Source organism: Borostomias antarcticus (assembly GCF_949987555.1).
Source record: "Borostomias antarcticus genome assembly, chromosome: 10".
Taxonomy (NCBI): domain Eukaryota; kingdom Metazoa; phylum Chordata; class Actinopteri; order Stomiiformes; family Stomiidae; genus Borostomias; species Borostomias antarcticus.
In genome coordinates, this window is record NC_140243.1 from 16,684,791 (window position 1) to 16,701,827 (window position 17,037).

Here is a 17,037-nt window from a genome sequence, read left to right on the forward strand (position 1 = left end):
AGAGAGACAGAGGCCATACGACATGATGTAATAACATCATCCAGGTGTATGTGTTATAATTGTATGTTTTTCTGTGTGTATGTATCTCACGTGTCTGAAGAAGTGGTCGTGGACTCTCCGGCTGATCCGTATGAGAGCTACCTGCCCTCGGAGTAGCTGCTGGACTTGACACACAACCTCTGTACACCATGACGTACTGCAGTTCTACACACACACACAAACAGGGAAGAGAGAGATGTTTCTCACACGAACAGTGATTCACTCAAATGCCACGTACGCGTGTGTGTGTGTGTGTGTGTGTCTCTCTCACCAGTATGTCAGAGTGTTGCATGTCCTCAGGGTGTAGCGGTCGCACGTCTCTCTGTCTGGCCTTCAGCTGGGTCAGATCCGTCTCCACACTGCAGTTCACCCCTGTCGACTGGGAACCAAGGTTATTATAGTTAACGAAAACTAACTACAAAAACAAAAACTAGGTGTGAAAAAAACATTTTAGTTAACTGAAATAAAAATACTTTACAAAAAAAGGATAACTAACTAGAACTTTATTGTGTTTACAAAACAAACTAAAATAAACTAAAATGATAAAGAAAATGTCTTTAGTTTTAGTCTTTTTTATTTCATACATAAGCCTAGTACTTTGGGTGGATATGAAATCTATCCTCCATTTTTTCTTTAGCTGTGCCCCTGCGCAGAAGAAACCTGACGTGCGCCAGATGGTTTGTTTAAAAAAGAGTGAAACGACATGAGCTCGCGAGATCAGGATAGTCTAATACTGAAAGTAATACAAACTAAACTAAAACTAAGCATTTTCAAAAAATAGAAACTAAACTAGCAAACCTGCTTTAAAAACGAATTAAAACTAAACTGAAATTGAAAACAAAAAGTTAAAACGATATAAAAAAATAAAAACAAATGAAAAACGCAAAACTATTATAACCTTGCTGGGAACATAGTAACACACGCATGAAATGTGGATACAGAGACACACCCACACATCCCTGCTCCCGCGTAAGCACACACCCCTCACACACACACACACACCCCTCACACACACACACACACACACACACACAACCCTGCTCCGGCGTCAGCACACTGCCCTCACACACACACACACACACATACACACACCCCTCACACACACACACACACACGTACACACACACACACACACACACACACCCCTCACACACACACACACACACACACACACACACATACACAACCCTGCTCCCACGTAACCACACACCCCTCACACACACACACACACTCTCTCTCACACACACACACACACACATGCACACACACACACACACATACACACACACACACACACACACACACACAAACACAACCCTGCTCCTGCGTAAGCACACACCCCTCACACACACACACACACACACACACACACACACACACACACACACACCCCTCACACACACACACACACACACACACATCCCTGCTCCCGCGTAAGCACACACCCCTCACACACACACACACACACACACCCCTCACACACACACACACACACACACAACCCTGCTCCCGCGTAAGCACACACCCCTCACACACACACACACACACACACACACACACACACACACACACACACACACCCCTCACACATACACACACACACACACACAACCCTGCTCCCGCGTCAGCACACACACACACAATACTTACGTTGTATGAGAAGATGTCTGTGACGGTCATGAAGACTCTGTCTCCTGCTGCTACTGAGGGCAGACTCAGCCTCAGCTCCAGATTACTCACCGAGTAACAGCCCAGATTCTGCAGCTACGCACACACACACACACACACACACGCATTAATGCTTCTGCGTAGTCAACAGTAGTAGTGATGTGGGGATTGTATCATAATGGGTTTGTATTATGTGCAGCACTGTACACACATGAAAATTACATTTCATGTAAAGATAAATAAAGAATCTATCTTGTTGATGTGTGTGTACATGTCTGTTAAACCCATTACCCTGAAATGTGTTTGGAACTCGGGCCCGATGGCCTCTGACAGTGTCCTGGTTGGGTGGACCTCATAGCGGTTCAGATTAGAGTCACTTCGGGGAGAGAAAGAAAGAGCATCAGGCTAATCTAAAACAGAACAACAGACTATCTAAGACTAGTCTGGACTGGCTCTTTGTGATGATCTAAGCGGCGTTAGCGTGGGAAGGTGAACTCTGCTACAGACCTACCTGCTGATGAACAGGTCTGGTTCGTACTGAACAATAGTCTGGAGCTGAACGTTGTTGTCTCCTAGCGTAGCCTCTCTCTCAACGCTGTCACTACACACACACACACACACGCGCACACACACCAGGGGAAAAGACAACCGATCACCAGCTGACCGTGGCGTACGCACGGACGAACAGTCGTGTTGCGCGAGACTCTGTGGCGCCGCTGATGTGCTCAGTACCTGGCGGCCAGGAGTTTCATCTGCACTTTACTGAGCAACTGAGTACAGCTGAACTCAAACTCCAACATGAAGTTCACCTACACAGGGAGAGAGGGAGAGAGGGAGAGAGAGAGAGAGAGAGGGAGAGAGAGAGAGAGAGAGAGAGAGAGGGAGAGAGAGAGGGAGAGAGAGAGGAGACGCGGTGATACAAAAGGTTGTGAGAGAAACAACGAGACAGCCCAGGGCCGTGGATGGGGGCCGTGATGCACAGTCCTTTTATTTTATTTGACCTTTATTTAACCAGATAAAATCAATTGAGGACCAATTCTCCCCCTGGGGACAGACCTTGGACTGGGAGCGGAACACTGGGTAGCTAACGTTGCAGGAATGGCTGTTGTTGCTGAGGGCTGTGCACTCAATCTTAAACTGGGCATCCTCCTGCAGAGAGAGAGACAGAGAGAGAGAGAGAGAAGAGAAGGTCGATGTTATAAGCCTGAGTGTGTGCGAGTGAGAGTGTGTGCGCGTGCATGTGTGGTGTGAGAGTGTGTGTGTGTGTGTGTGTATGTGTGTGGTGTGGTGTGTGTATGTGTGTGGTGTGTATGTGTGTGTGTGTATTTGTGTGGTATGTGGTGTGTGTTTGTGTGTGTGTGTGTGTGTGTGTGTTTGTGTGTGTGTGTGTGTGTGTGTGCGTTATACCCGTATGCTGAGGCTGGAGAAGTGCAGGTTGTGTGAGTAGTGCAGCGTCAGACTGGTGTTATAGGCGTTCTCCAGCCTGTTCTGCAGCTGGACCTCCACGGCCAATCGCCTTCGAGGACTGCGGATCACATAGGGCTGTTGTCTGGAGGAGGAGAGCAACATTTAACAACAACAACAACAACAACAACAACACAATACTACTCAATATGACATGAATACGGTGATACCGAGAGCCAAGTGTCAGAGCATGTGTTGTGCGTTGTGTTTTGTGGACTGAGGCCTGGGGGGGGGGGAGTCCTACCGCGTGCCGGAGATATCCATATGAGCCTGGAGCACAAGGTCGGTCATACACACATCATCCTCACCACAGTCTTTGAAGAAAGGGATCTGGAGGAGGGCGGTTGGAGAGAAGTAAATGGGGACACTGTAATATCAGCGTGCGACTCAGACAGACAGAAAGACAAAGACGGTGGGTCAGACTGACAGAGGGACACTGACAGAGAGATAGACGGACAGGCGTGTCCACTCACAGATCTCTTGACCGTGGTCGGCCAGCCCTCGTCCAGCACCGGGCCGCTCTCTGTGTCGTTGATCTTGAAGCGTAGGGAGAAGCTGATTGGACGGATGTAGTCTGCTGTGTCCTGTAGAGACCAGAGCAGAGGTCAGCCCGAAAAAAGGGAATGTGATCTTGTGTGTGTACAGTGCATTAGATGTGAGTGTGTGTGAGTGTGCGTGCGGGCGTGTGTGCGGGCGTGCATGTGCGTGTGACTCACATAGACGTGGAAGGGCAGGTTGTAGCAGAGGCTCTCTCCCGTGTGAACTCTGACCCCCAGCTGAGTCTGCCTCAGGGAGCTATCGTCAAACAGGGCCCTCGCTGACAACTTCCTGTCATCCAGCATGGCCGACACCCACAACTCTTGGAGGGGGAGATTTTTTGTTGTGTCACATTACATCATCAATGAGTTTCTGCTCCTGTACTCATCACTCACTAAATCAATGACTAGACCCACTACTGTGTAGTGAGACAGGACCATAGATCATCAGGACAGTGATGGGGGGGTGAGGGATGGATTTGGGGTTGACGGGGGTAGAGGGTGAATGGATACAGGTTTGGGAGGATGATGGAGAGAGGGTGGGGGTGTAGGACAGTGGCATACAGAGTATGGGGAGCGCGTTTTACCGAAGCTGTTGCTGTGCGTCCCAGGCGAACGGGAGAGAGCCAGGAAGCAGGCGGTGGCGTTGAGGCAGGCTGAGTCCCTCCCCCCCCTCTGACACGTCTTCTGGATGACGTTGATGGAGTGAGGCTGGAAGGACAGGCTCACGTTGATCTGGACGATGCTGCGAGAGCTGGACACAGCAGAGCACACAAATAATAATAAATAATAATAACTTTAATTTATATAGTGCCTTTCATGACCCCATAACCCCATAACACATCTCAAAGGAGAGCATTGGCGAAGTTAGACTCATTTTAAGGGCGCTCAAGCAGCAGGTAGTGAGTTTCATGGTGGCACATTAAAAACACAAGTAAGTTGAGACGTTAGCAAGGGTTGGAATTAGGGGGTTAAATCACCAAATGATTCCCGAGCGCGGCACCGCTCCCCCAGGGGATGGGTCAAATGCGGAGAACTAATTTCACCATCCTCAGGTCGGGTGTGTGACAATCATTGGGACTTTAACTTTGTTAGCAAATAAAATTGCTGAATGTTCTGACAGAGAACGTTGGGTCAAATTGGTCGTTATTACTGTGATTTACTGTAGAAAGTATCTGGTTGTAGTTCTATCGGTTAGGGTTCTCCTTTACAAGATTTCACAAGATTACAATCGGGTAGGCAAACTCATTAAAATATGCAATGATTAAAATCGGTGTATTTGATGGAATTAGTGGCACGTTCTCATTAGGGGCTGAGCCCCCCTAAGGGGTCTGTTCCTAGCATCGGCCCCCGAAAGACAGACAGACAGTCGCCCGAGCAACAATGCCGGACTCCCTCTTCTCCTCTATTCTTCTCTCTACTCTTCGCTCCCCTCTCTCGACCTTCCTCCCTCCCTCCTCCTCCCTCCCTCCTCCCCCCTCCCTCCCTGCTCCCTTCTCCCTCCCTCCTCCCTCCTCCTCCCTCCTCCTCCCTCCCTCCTCCGTTCTCCCTCCCTCCTCCCTCCCTCCTCCCTTCCTCCTCCTCCCTTCCTCCTCCTCCCTCCCTCCTCCCTCCTCCTGGTCACCTGAGCAGCACGGCGCTGCCCTGCGCCCCCACCGCAATGTCCAGCAGGCCGTCTCCGTCCAGGTCCAGACGCGCGCTCACGCTGCGGCCGAAGTACTGCAGCAACGGGGACAGAGACGAGCCAGGGATACGCTGCTCCCAGGGAGAGAGAAAGAGAGAGAGAGAGGGAGAGAGGGAGGGAGAGAGGGGGAGAGAGGGAGAGAGGGAGAGAGAGAGAGGAAGAGAGAGAGGGAGAGAGAGAGGGAGAGAAAGAGAGAGAGGGGGAGAGAGAGAGCGGGAGAGAGAGAAAGAGAGGGAAAGAAAGTAGAAAGAGAGGGGTCGTGAGAGAGGGAGAGAGAGAGGGCGGGGGAGGGACATAGTATGTTAAAACTGAGTTTATCTGAGCTCCCTGTAACAAACAGTGGCCTGGATTGAAGTCTCTAGTAGGTTATAATATAGTAAGCAGTTATAATGTGGATGTAGTCCTGTCTACCTGTTTGTATATGGGGGTGATGTAGATGCCCTGGCCGTGGTAGATGTATATCGCCCCCGTGTGGTCGTCCTCCAGCGGCGCGCCCACCAGCACGTCGGTGAAGCCGTCGTGGTTGAGGTCCGGGGCGGCGGCCAGGGCGTAGCCAAACCTGGCATCCTGGGCCCTAGCTTCCGCCTGGAGAGTCCCGTTAGGAACGAACTCCTCCTCCTAAGAACCAGAGGGGGGTTGGGAGGGGGTGGGAGGGGGAGGGAGGGGGGGGTAGAGGAGAGAGAAGGTAGAAGAATGGAAGAAGAGGAGAGAAACAGGTATGAGGCAAAAAACAGCAGATAAAAGTTAACGCCGTCCGTGTTGTTGTGTCACGACGTAACGTACATGACATCAGACAACACAACACAACACACAGCAGCACAACACAGCGCACAGCAGCACAACACAGCGCACAGCAGCACAAGGGGACGCCTCACCCCGCTCAGCGTGTACATGTAGACTCACCACGCTCAGCGTGTAGACTCACCCCACTCAGCGTGTAGACTCACCCCGCTCAGCGTGTACATGTAGACTCACCCCGCTCAGCGTGTACATGTAGACTCACCCCACTCAGCGTGTAGACTCTCCCCGCTCAGCGTGTAGACTCACCCCGCTCAGCGTGTAGACTCACCACACTCAGCGTGTAGACTCACCCCGCTCAGCGTGTAGACTCTCCCCGCTCAGCGTGTACATGTAGACTCTCCCCGCTCAGCGTGTAGACTCACCCCACTCAGCGTGTAGACTCACCCCACTCAGCGTGTAGACTCACCCCGCTCAGCGAGTAGACTCACCCCGCTCAGCGTGTACATGCAGACTCACCCCGCTCAGCGTGTACATGTAGACTCACCCCGCTTAGTGTGTACATGCAGACTCACCCCACTCAGCGTGTAGACTCACCCCGCTCAGCGTGTAGACTCACCCCGCTCAGCGTGTACATGCAGACTCACCCCGCTCAGCGTGTACATGTAGACTCGGCCCGCCTCCTTGTTCCCCGCCCCCAGGAACATGGGCGCGGCCACCAGGAGCACGTCAGTGATGCCGTCCTGGTCCACGTCCACCCCACACACCTCGCTGCCGAAATACGACCCTATCTACACACGCACACACACACACATAAGCACACACACACACGCGCGGACACACACGTAGACACACACACACATGCGTGCACACACACACAGACACACACGCGTACACACACACACACACAGACACACACGCGTACACACACACACACACACAGACACACACACACGCGTACACCCACACACACAGACACACACACACAGGCGCACAAAGAAAGAGACAGGAGAAAGAGGAAGTAGTACTTTAAAGACAGGTAACCATGCTCAAGGTTTAGTATTCCCGACGTCAAAATGAAATTTCCCTTCACTGCCAGTAGGTGGAGGTCTTGTTTTAAGGTTTGCACAGTAAAATGCGGTGGAGCAGCAAGCTCCTTTTCTTCTTGATCTTGTTTATTGTTCCGGTGGTTTTCTCCAGGAGTTCAGTTTACACAGTGAAGTTTTAGTGAGTTTACAGTACAGCGCACACTGTAACATAGAGAGGCACGGCAGGCAGGTACCTGTTCTCCGTTGAGGGCCTGGGATATGTCCACTTCAGCATTGTCGCCGAGCTCAAACAGGATGACCTTGCCTGTGTGTTTGAATCTGGGTGCTCCGGCCACATACAGCCTCTTCCAGTCACCCACCACCACCGAGGACACTGTGTAACCTAGTACCCACAGACACACGCACACATACACACGCACACACGGACACACACGCACATTCAGTTTCAGGTCTTGTGTTTGTAATGTGAAACAAATGCAGCTTTAGTTAACGTAAGACGGGCAGAGACAGAATGTAACAGTGCATCTGCATGGTACAGTATACCTAGATTTACAGTGTGGTTTCTGAGTGTGAGGTACAGTATGGGTACCTAGATATGCAGATATGGGTTCTGAGTGTGAGGTATGGGTACCTAGATATGCAGCGTGGGTTCTGAGTGTGAGGTATGGGTACCTAGGTATGCAGTGTGGGTTCTGAGTGTGAGGTATGGGTACCTAGATATGCAGCGTGGGTTCTGAGTGTGAGGTATGGGTACCTAGATATGCAGTGTGGGTTCTGAGTGTGAGGTATGGGTACCTAGGTATGCAGTGTGGGTTCTGAGTGTGAGGTATGGGTACCTAGGTATGCAGTGTGGGTTCTGAGTGTGAGGTATGGGTACCTAGGTACGCAGTGTGGGTTCTGAGTGTGAGGTATGGGTACCTAGGTATGCAGTGTGGGTTCTGAGTGTGAGGTATGGGTACCTAGGTACGCAGCATGGTTTTTGAGCTCCAAGGGGAACTCTGACTCAAAGGCCTCTCTGGAGGGCATGATGCGGCCGTTCGTCCCCTCCTTCAGCACCCCGCCGTCCCAGTCGTACGCCCCCACCATCCCAAACAGGATCCCATCCTTACACACACACAGCCAGACAGGAGGGGAAGCCAGGGGTGAATAACCCTAATGTTAAATAACGTAGAATGAGATACGTAGATATAGAGGGCTTGAGTGGCATGTACAGTACAGTGCCTATGATAAGTATTCACCCCACTTGGACCTTTTCACATTTCATTGTGTTACAATATGGAATCAAAATTGATTTAATTTCGTTATTTGTCACTGATAAACATATCTATAATAAAAAAAAAAGGAAATTAAATATTTTCCTAAATTAATTAGAAATTAAAAAGAGTAAATAGTTATTACATAAGTATTCATCCCGCTTTGCTGTGAAAAACCTACAGTAAATAAGCTTGTGCACAATCAATTCTTTCTTTCTTCAGTTGTCACACTATTGGTTCAATGAGTTCTGATAAAATCTCGGTTGCCCAAAGGCATGAGGGAGACTGAGACCTAGTGGAAGAAGATGCTACGGTCTGATGAGAGTAGAATCAAACTTGGCGTCAACACTAAAGCATAATGTTTAGCGCAAGCTACAGCGGGGACTAGAAAACTCACAAGGATAGAGGGCAAAATGAAAGGAGCAAACAGAGAAGACAGAGAAATTCTGACAGAAAACCTGCTGCAGTCTACAAGAGACCTGGGACTTGGGAGAAGGACAGCAGGACAATGACCCAGGACATACAGTACAGCCAAAGCCACACTGGAGTCAACATCCTGGTATGGCCCAGTCAAAGCTCAGAACTAAATCCAACTGAGAATCTGTGGCAAGACTTAACATTTGCTGTTAACCAATGGCGCCCAATCAGTGGACCTTTAGCAACTTTGCATAGAAGAATGGGGCGATTGCTGCGTCCAAAAGCTGATTGAAGTTTAACAATCACAACCCAAATAGACTTAACAGCTGCTGTAAGTCCTGCCAATGGCCAACTGGGGGGGGGGGGGGACTTATGGAATCAATTATTTTCTTTCTTTTTTCTGTTTTTTTTCCACTTTGACATTATTGAGTACTTTCTGTTTATCATTGACAAAAAAACTAAATTATATCTGTTGTATACTCGTATTTAACTTGGTATAACAACTATTATATGATAGACACGAGACCAAGAATAATAGCACATGGAATCACTTTAGTGGTAAACTCAGAACTTCCTTACAATAATGTATGCACGTCATATCAGACAAGGGGGCGGGACTTCGGCTACTAGGGATAACTAAGCCAGTCAATACACAACAATATCCATGTTGATTCCTTGTTGTAACACAATAAAATTTGAAAAAGTCAGAGAGGGATGAATACTTTTTATAGGCCCTGTATGTGTGTACAATATATTATATACACTAGCACAGACAAGCACAGAAACAGACAGATGGATACATACATACACAGACACACACACACACACACAGACACATACACACACAGACACACACACATCAGGTGGAACTTACATCCAGCGCGTGTGTGGAGAAGCCGATCTGAGACATCTCCATCATGAAGGAGCTCTCGTTGAATCCCAGGGTTCCTGTGGTGACGTAATGGACACAACATCACACCCAACCTAACATCACAGGTGTGACTCAACATCACACCCAACCCAACATCACAGGTGTGACTCAACATCACACCCAACCCAACATCACAGGTGTGACTCAACATCACACCCAACCCAACATCACAGGTGTGACTCAACATCACACCCACCCAACATCACAGGTGTGACTCAACATCACACCCAACCCAACATCACAGGTGTGACTCAACATCACACCCAACCCAACATCACAGGTGTGACTCAACATCACACCCACCCAACATCACAGGTGTGACTCAACATCACACCCAACCCAACATCACAGGTGTGACTCAACATCACACCCAACCCAACATCACAGGTGTGACTCAACATCACACCCACCCAACATCACAGGTGTGACTCAACATCACACCTAACCCAACATCACAGGTGTGACTCAACATCACACCCAACCCAACATCACAGGTGTGACTCAACATCACACCTAACCCAATATCACAGGTGTGACTCAACATCACACCCACCCAACATCCCAGGTGTGACTCAACATCAAAGGTGTGACTCAACATCACACCCAACCCAACATCCCAGGTGTGACTCAACATCACACCCAACCCAACATCACAGGTGTGACACTACATCACACCCAACCCAACATCACAGGTGTGACTCAACATCACACCCAACCAACATCACAGGTGTGACTCAACATCACACCCAACCCAACATCACAGGTGTGACACAACATCACACCCAACCCAACATCACAGGTGTGACTCAACATCACACCCAACCCAACATCACAGGTGTGACACAACATCACACCCAACCCAACATCACAGGTGTGACTCAACATCACACCCAACCCAACATCACAGGTGTGACTCAACATCACACCCAACCCAACATCACAGGTGTGACTCAACATCACACCTAACCCAATATCACAGGTGTGACTCAACATCACACCCAACCCAACATCACAGGTGTGACTCAACATCACACCCACCCAACATCACAGGTGTGACTCAACATCACACCCAACCCAACATCACAGTTGTGACTCAACATCACACCTAACCCAATATCACAGGTGTGAAACTACATCACACCCAACCCAACATCACAGGTGTGACACTACATCACACCCCAACCCAACATCACAGGTGTGACACAACATCACACCCAACCCAACATCACAGGTGTGACTCAACATCACACCTAACCCAACATCACAGGTGTGACACAACGTCACACCCACCCAACATCACAGGTGTGACTCAACATCACACCCACCCAACATCACAGGTGTGACTCAACATCACACCCAACCCAACATCACAGGTGTGACTCAACATCACACCCAACCCAACATCACAGGTGTGACACAACGTCACATATAGCCCAACATCACAGCGTTAACACTGTATCCATCCTTCCAAAAATGACTGAGAGGTTTAGTACAGTTCTCTGCCCCTGCATGACCCTGTCCCTGTCCCATTCGAACCCCCGACCCTTCAGTGCCGGCTCCCTGCGCTTCCCTAGCCAGCCATGTTTCTGGGGTGTGGTGCTCCCGGGGTTGACGAGGGCGGCGGGGTGGCTGCTGAGATCTTTTCTGAGGGGGGAGCCGAACAGTGGATAGATAAATCGATTTCCTCGGGGGTGTCCACATTCTCTACAGTCACAACAGTACCCACAGGCACGCGTGACAGACACACACACACCGGCTTTCTTTCTTTCTTTCTTTCTTTCTTTCTTTCTTCACTGCTCCCCTTCTTTCCTCTCGACAGCACATGATCTACGACACCATATACCCTGTAGCGCTTTCTCGCTTTCTCTCTCTCTCTCTCCTCTCTCTCTCTCACTCTCTCCCAGATAGTGGCGGTATCCTCCTCTCCCTTCCCTCCCTCACCTCCCTACAGACGTAATGGGCTGGCACACTTCTCCCTGCCTTCCTCCATGGTTCCCAGACGCACCCCTCCTCCTTCCTCCTGCCCCTCCGAGGGAGAGACGCCCATCCTCTCCTCACCCTCTCCCCGGCAGGACTCAAGATGGAGCCATCCTGTTCCCCCTTTCCTGTCCTGAAGCACGACTTCACTTCCTCCCAGTCTTTCCCCTGTCATCCTCTGCCTCCCTCCCTGTATCCCTCACCTCCACCTGTCCCTCCCTCCCATCCTCCCTCACCTCCATCCCTCCCTCCCTCTCTAGTCCCTCACCTCCACCTGTCCCTCCCTCCCATCCTCCCTCACCTCCATCATCCCTCCCTCCCTCTCTCCCTTCCTCACCTCCATTCCTCCATCTCTCCCTCCCTCCCTCTATCCTCACCTCCATCCCTCCCTCCCTCCATCTCTCCCTCCCTCCTTCCCTCCCTCCCCTCCACCTGTCCCTCCCTCCCATCCTCCCTCCATCCCTCCCTCACCTCCCTCCCTCCCTCTCTCCCTCCCTCACCTCCATCCCTCCATCTCTCCCTCCCTCTATCCCTCACCTCCATCCCTCCCTCCCTCACCTCCATCCCTCCCTCCATCCCTCCCATCCTCCCTCCCTTACCTCCATCCCTCCCTCCCTCCATCTCTCCCTCCCTCCCTCCATGCCTCCCTCACCTCCATCCCTCCCTCCCTCCTTCTCTCCCTCCCATTCTCCCTCCCTCACTTCCATCCCTCCATCCTTCCTTCCCTCCCTCCCTCACCTCCACCCGTCCCTCCCTCCATCCCACCATCCCTCCCTCAGTCCCTCCCTCTCTCCCTCCCTTCCCCCTCTCTCCCTCCCTCTCTCCATCGCTCACCCTCCAGGCTGAAGATGCGGTCCCCCAGGGCGTCCACGATATCGTTGAGCGCCGCCTCGTCTGTCACGTTGAAGAAGTACTTGTCGTCCGGGTCGCTGGCGATATACTTGATCTCACTGATGAAGGTCTCTGGGTCCTGCTGCCTGCGGATGTAGTGGCCCAGCACCTGGAGGGAGGGAGGGAGGGAGAGAGAGAGGGAGGGAAGGAGAGGGAGTGAGAGATATATAGATTTCCAGAAAGAGGTTCATGAACAGTCGACCAACAGAGTCAAAAGTACTAGAGATACAAAGTTATTGAAAAGTGAAAAGACAGAAACAGACAAAGATAGAGACGATTAACAGACACTGCGGCGTGTATCAGGCCAACTACTCCTCCATGTTCTTCCAGAGAAGAAAGAGATATCCCATATCTGAGAAGAGAGAGAGAGAGAGAGAGAGAGAGAGAGAGAGAGAGAGAGAGAGAGAGAGAGAGAGAGAGAGAGAGAGACAGGGCCAACTCCCCCCACATACAATGGGGACTGGGAGCCTGAAGGCTTACATTAGCCAGCGGAGTTTGGAGATGATTCAGGAGATGTATCCAGGGGCCGGTTGCACAAAACACCTTAAGTTAATATTTCCCTTAAGTTCCTTAAAATAAAATCTGTTGCACAAACACCCTTAAGTATTTCCCTTATGGTTTCCTTAAGATGTCCCTCACTTATCTTGGTCTAACGCTTAACGTTTCTCCTTAGCTAAGGAAACCTTGTAAGGGATTCTGTGCAACACCCTTAAGTAATTCCCTTAACTAAGGGGAAATTAACCCTTAAGGGTCATACTTAAGGGGAAAACTTAAGATGTTTTGTGCAACCGGCCCCAGGTCTTAATGCCTGCAATACAAATGAGCAAATTCCATCAGAAATCCAATTCCATGAATCTCCCCCTGTGACTCTGTCTGCCAAGCTAACTAAGGAAATCCTCTGTTTTCAAAGGGCACAGAGGGAGGGGGGCACGGAGAGGTGTAACGTGTCCTGAGAAAGGAACCACCGTATAAATATGTACAAGGAGATGTTATAGAAGCAGAGAAATTCCGCCTGGTCTTGCCAGCTGCTGCTGGTCTCTCCACATGCTCACCGACAAAGAGAGAGAGATGAAGAGAGAGATCGAGGGAGAGAGAGAGAGGAGGCAAAGTAGTCAAAATATACGGTACATGTTCAAACTGTAGTTTGAAGACATTTTGGCCATTGCACATGCAGAGAATGCAGAGAAGGGAGTGCTCACACACACGCACGCACGCAGGCTCACACACACACACACACACACACACACACACACACACACACACTCACACACACACACACATCAAACACACACACGCGTCTCCCCCCACACACCCCTGTGTATTCCCCCGCTAAGCAGTAAAATCTCTTTTTAAATCTCGAACCTGATATGTAAAACACAGACTGTGACAACCGCATGACTATGGCTGTTATTTTTTGAGATCTCATTGCTCTGGCTTCCCTCGTGAGCTGTTTTCTGTCCTGGGACGTGCACAAACACACACACACATACACATTACACACACACACACACACACATTACACACACACACACACACTCGCATTCATGCAGCACTCACTAAACATCAAAACATGGCCACCGTAGGGCTACAAATTACCTGTCATCGCCAAGATTTCCTGGAAACACACATCCACCAAAAACTCTCTCTCTCTCCCTCTCTCTCTCTCCCTCTCTCTCTCTCTCTCTCTCTCTCTCTCTCCCTCTCTCTCCTACTGTCTCCTCCTCTCTTTCCTCCTCATTCAACTCCCTGTCTTCATTCTTTGTCCTCGCCTCCCCAGGAGCAGCTTTGACCAGCATATGTTCTGCATATGTCAGGGTCAACCTACAGTCCTCTGACTGGGAACTCCCCATGAGACACAGAGAGAAGAGAGGAGAGAGGAGAGAGAAGGAGAGAGGAGAGAGAAGGAGAGAGGAGAGCCAGGAGGAGAGAGGAGAGAGAAGAAGAGAGGAGAGAGAAGGAGAGAGAAGAGAGAAGGAGAGAGGAGAGAGAAGGAGAGAGAAGGAGAGAAGGAGAGAGAAGGAGAGAGAAGGAGAGAGAAGGAGAGAGGAGAGCCAAGAGGAGAGAGAAAGAGAGAGAAGGAGAGAAGGAGAGAGAAGAGAGAAGGAGAGAGGAGAGCCAAGAGGAGAGAGAAGGAGAGAGGAGAGCCAAGAGGAGAGAGAAAGAGAGAGAAGGAGAGAAGGAGAGAGAAGGAGAGAGGAGAGCCAAGAGGAGAGAGGAGAGCCAAGGGGAGAGAGAAGGATAGAGGAGAGAAAGGAGGAGAGAGGAGAGAGAAGGAGAGCCAAGAGGAGAGAGAAGGAGAGAGGAGAGTGAGGAGGAGAGAGGAGAGCCAAGAGGAGAGAGAAGGAGAGAGGAGAGCCAGGAGGAGAGAGTAGAGAGAAGGACAGAAGGAGGATGAGAACACCAGGAACGCACAGTCCAGTTCATTCACAAGTCTGAGTCGACTACCTGCCTACAGTTCAGGTTCCCCAGCGTATTTCTGCGGGGAACCTACAGCTGACCACGCCAGGGGATCTTTACAACCACTTCCTAGCAATAAGACTGGCTACTGATCATACACGTGTGAACTTCAAATGGCTGATTTACATTTTAGCCTCCTTTGACCCTGTACTATTCACCATAGACCTCCTGTCCTACCTGTTCTAGTCAACATAGATTATAGAGCTCCTATCCTTACTGTACTAGTCACCATAGATTATAGAGCTCCTATCTTCTCTTTACTAGTCACCATAGATTATAGAGCTCCTATCTTCTCTTTACTAGTCACCATAGACTAAAGCTCCTATCTTCTCTTTACTAGTCACCACAGACTAGAGCTCCTATCCTCCCTGTACTAGTCACCATAGATTATAGAGCTCCTATCCTCCCTGTACTAGTCACCATAGATTATAGAGCTCCTATCCTCCCTGTACTAGTCACCGTAGTCTTTGAATGTTCAGTATTTCGGTGGCTGACACTGTCCCTCCATGTGGCTCCGCAGGCTGCCGGTCTGTTGTGGCTCAGGGAGGGGTCTCACACCAGACAACCACTGGATTCTACCCCCCCCCCCCCTAACACCAAAACCACAGCACCAGCCGCCGTGTGTGTGTGTTGGGTGGGGCAGGAAGAAAAGTTTTTGTTAGCCACTGGGTTATTTCAGGGGACCAAAGGGGATCATTTGGTGACTTGCTGGTTCTATTCCAGAGCGGCAGCAACATTACTCTGGCTGCGCTGGAGGCGGAGTGGTCAGGAGGGTTCACTCTCACGGCACTCTGGGAATTTGAGGGATTTTATTTCAAAGCAGACTCAAAAGAGCTTTGTTTCAGCTGTGGTCCATCTAGATTGCAATGGGTTTGCTCTATTTTGTGCTGGTGAAATGGTGTGTGTGTGTGTGTGTGTGTGTGTGTGTGTGTGTGTGTGTGTGTGTGTGTGTGTGTGTGCGTGTGTGTGTGTGTGTGTGCGTGCGTGTGTGTGTGTGTGTGTGTGCGCATGCGTGCGAGTATGTGTGTGTGTGTGTTTGTGTGTGTGCACTCACAGCAATGGCGTATCTGGTGATGTTTCTCTTCTCGCACTCCTCCAGAGCTTCTGGTAGCTCCTCCCCGTCATGTGACTCTCCGTCCGTCACCACAATCATCACCTTGGTGGCGCCCTCCCTGGCGCCCCGCTCCGGGCTGAACGCCTCCGTGCTGCAGGAGAGACGGAGAGGATGACAGAGAGGAGAGGAGGAGGAGAGGATGACAGAGAGGAGAGGAGGAGGAGAGGAGGAGAGGAAGACAGAGAGGAGAGGAGGAGAGGAGGAGAGGATGACAGAGAGGAGAGGAGGAGTGGAGGAGAGGATGACAGAGAGGAGAGGAGAGGAGGAGAGGATGACAGAGAGGAGAAGAGGAGAGGAGGAGAGGATGACAGAGAGGAGAGGAGGAGAGGATGACAGAGAGGAGAGGAGGAGAGGATGACAGAGAGGAGAGGAGGAGAGGAGGAGAGGATGACAGAGAGGAGAGAAGAGGAGAGGAGGAGAGGATGACAGAGAGGAGAGGAGAGGAGGAGAGGATGACAGAGAGGAGAAGAGGAGAGGACGGACAACCGAGGGAAGGAGAGAGGGGAGCCAGTAGGAGAGAGGAGGACAGAAGGAGCACGTGAGGAGGACAGAAGGAGGACGAGTGTTATTGGAGGGACAAAATACCGTTTCTAAACATCTAGAATAAACATCCGCCTTAAAATGATGTAGAGTTTGGAGTGCTTCGTTAAGAAAACGACTAGTTTGAGAGGGAGAGTGGGTGTGAGCTTCACAACAGCATAGTCAACATACAGATGTTGATGTCAGGGACCCGACCCACATCCCAACTACAGCCCAGCAGGGTTGGTCACCGATGACACACGGTTTGTCATGTCCTTTTACACACGTGTGTCAGCATAC

At 50.5% G+C, this 17,037-nt stretch overlaps 1 protein-coding gene across 1 annotated transcript in view; it reads right to left on the bottom strand.

Moving 5' to 3' along the window:
• The window catches only part of itga10 (integrin, alpha 10), a gene marked incomplete at both ends in the record, with an annotated part of 30,471 nt that overhangs the window by 470 nt on the left and 12,964 nt on the right, over positions 1–17,037 (bottom strand). The window contains 20 exons of the mRNA XM_084444340.1: positions 91–204; positions 311–418; positions 1,690–1,803; positions 1,999–2,083; positions 2,219–2,308; positions 2,440–2,516; positions 2,764–2,856; positions 3,115–3,256; positions 3,416–3,501; positions 3,645–3,755; positions 3,888–4,030; positions 4,295–4,461; positions 5,332–5,462; positions 5,803–6,009; positions 6,777–6,920; positions 7,412–7,560; positions 8,138–8,282; positions 9,723–9,796; positions 12,591–12,756; positions 16,159–16,309. Of these exons, the coding sequence (XP_084300466.1) occupies positions 91–204; positions 311–418; positions 1,690–1,803; positions 1,999–2,083; positions 2,219–2,308; positions 2,440–2,516; positions 2,764–2,856; positions 3,115–3,256; positions 3,416–3,501; positions 3,645–3,755; positions 3,888–4,030; positions 4,295–4,461; positions 5,332–5,462; positions 5,803–6,009; positions 6,777–6,920; positions 7,412–7,560; positions 8,138–8,282; positions 9,723–9,796; positions 12,591–12,756; positions 16,159–16,309 (2,497 nt within the window). The remainder of the gene's footprint in view (positions 1–90; positions 205–310; positions 419–1,689; positions 1,804–1,998; positions 2,084–2,218; positions 2,309–2,439; positions 2,517–2,763; positions 2,857–3,114; positions 3,257–3,415; positions 3,502–3,644; positions 3,756–3,887; positions 4,031–4,294; positions 4,462–5,331; positions 5,463–5,802; positions 6,010–6,776; positions 6,921–7,411; positions 7,561–8,137; positions 8,283–9,722; positions 9,797–12,590; positions 12,757–16,158; positions 16,310–17,037) is intronic.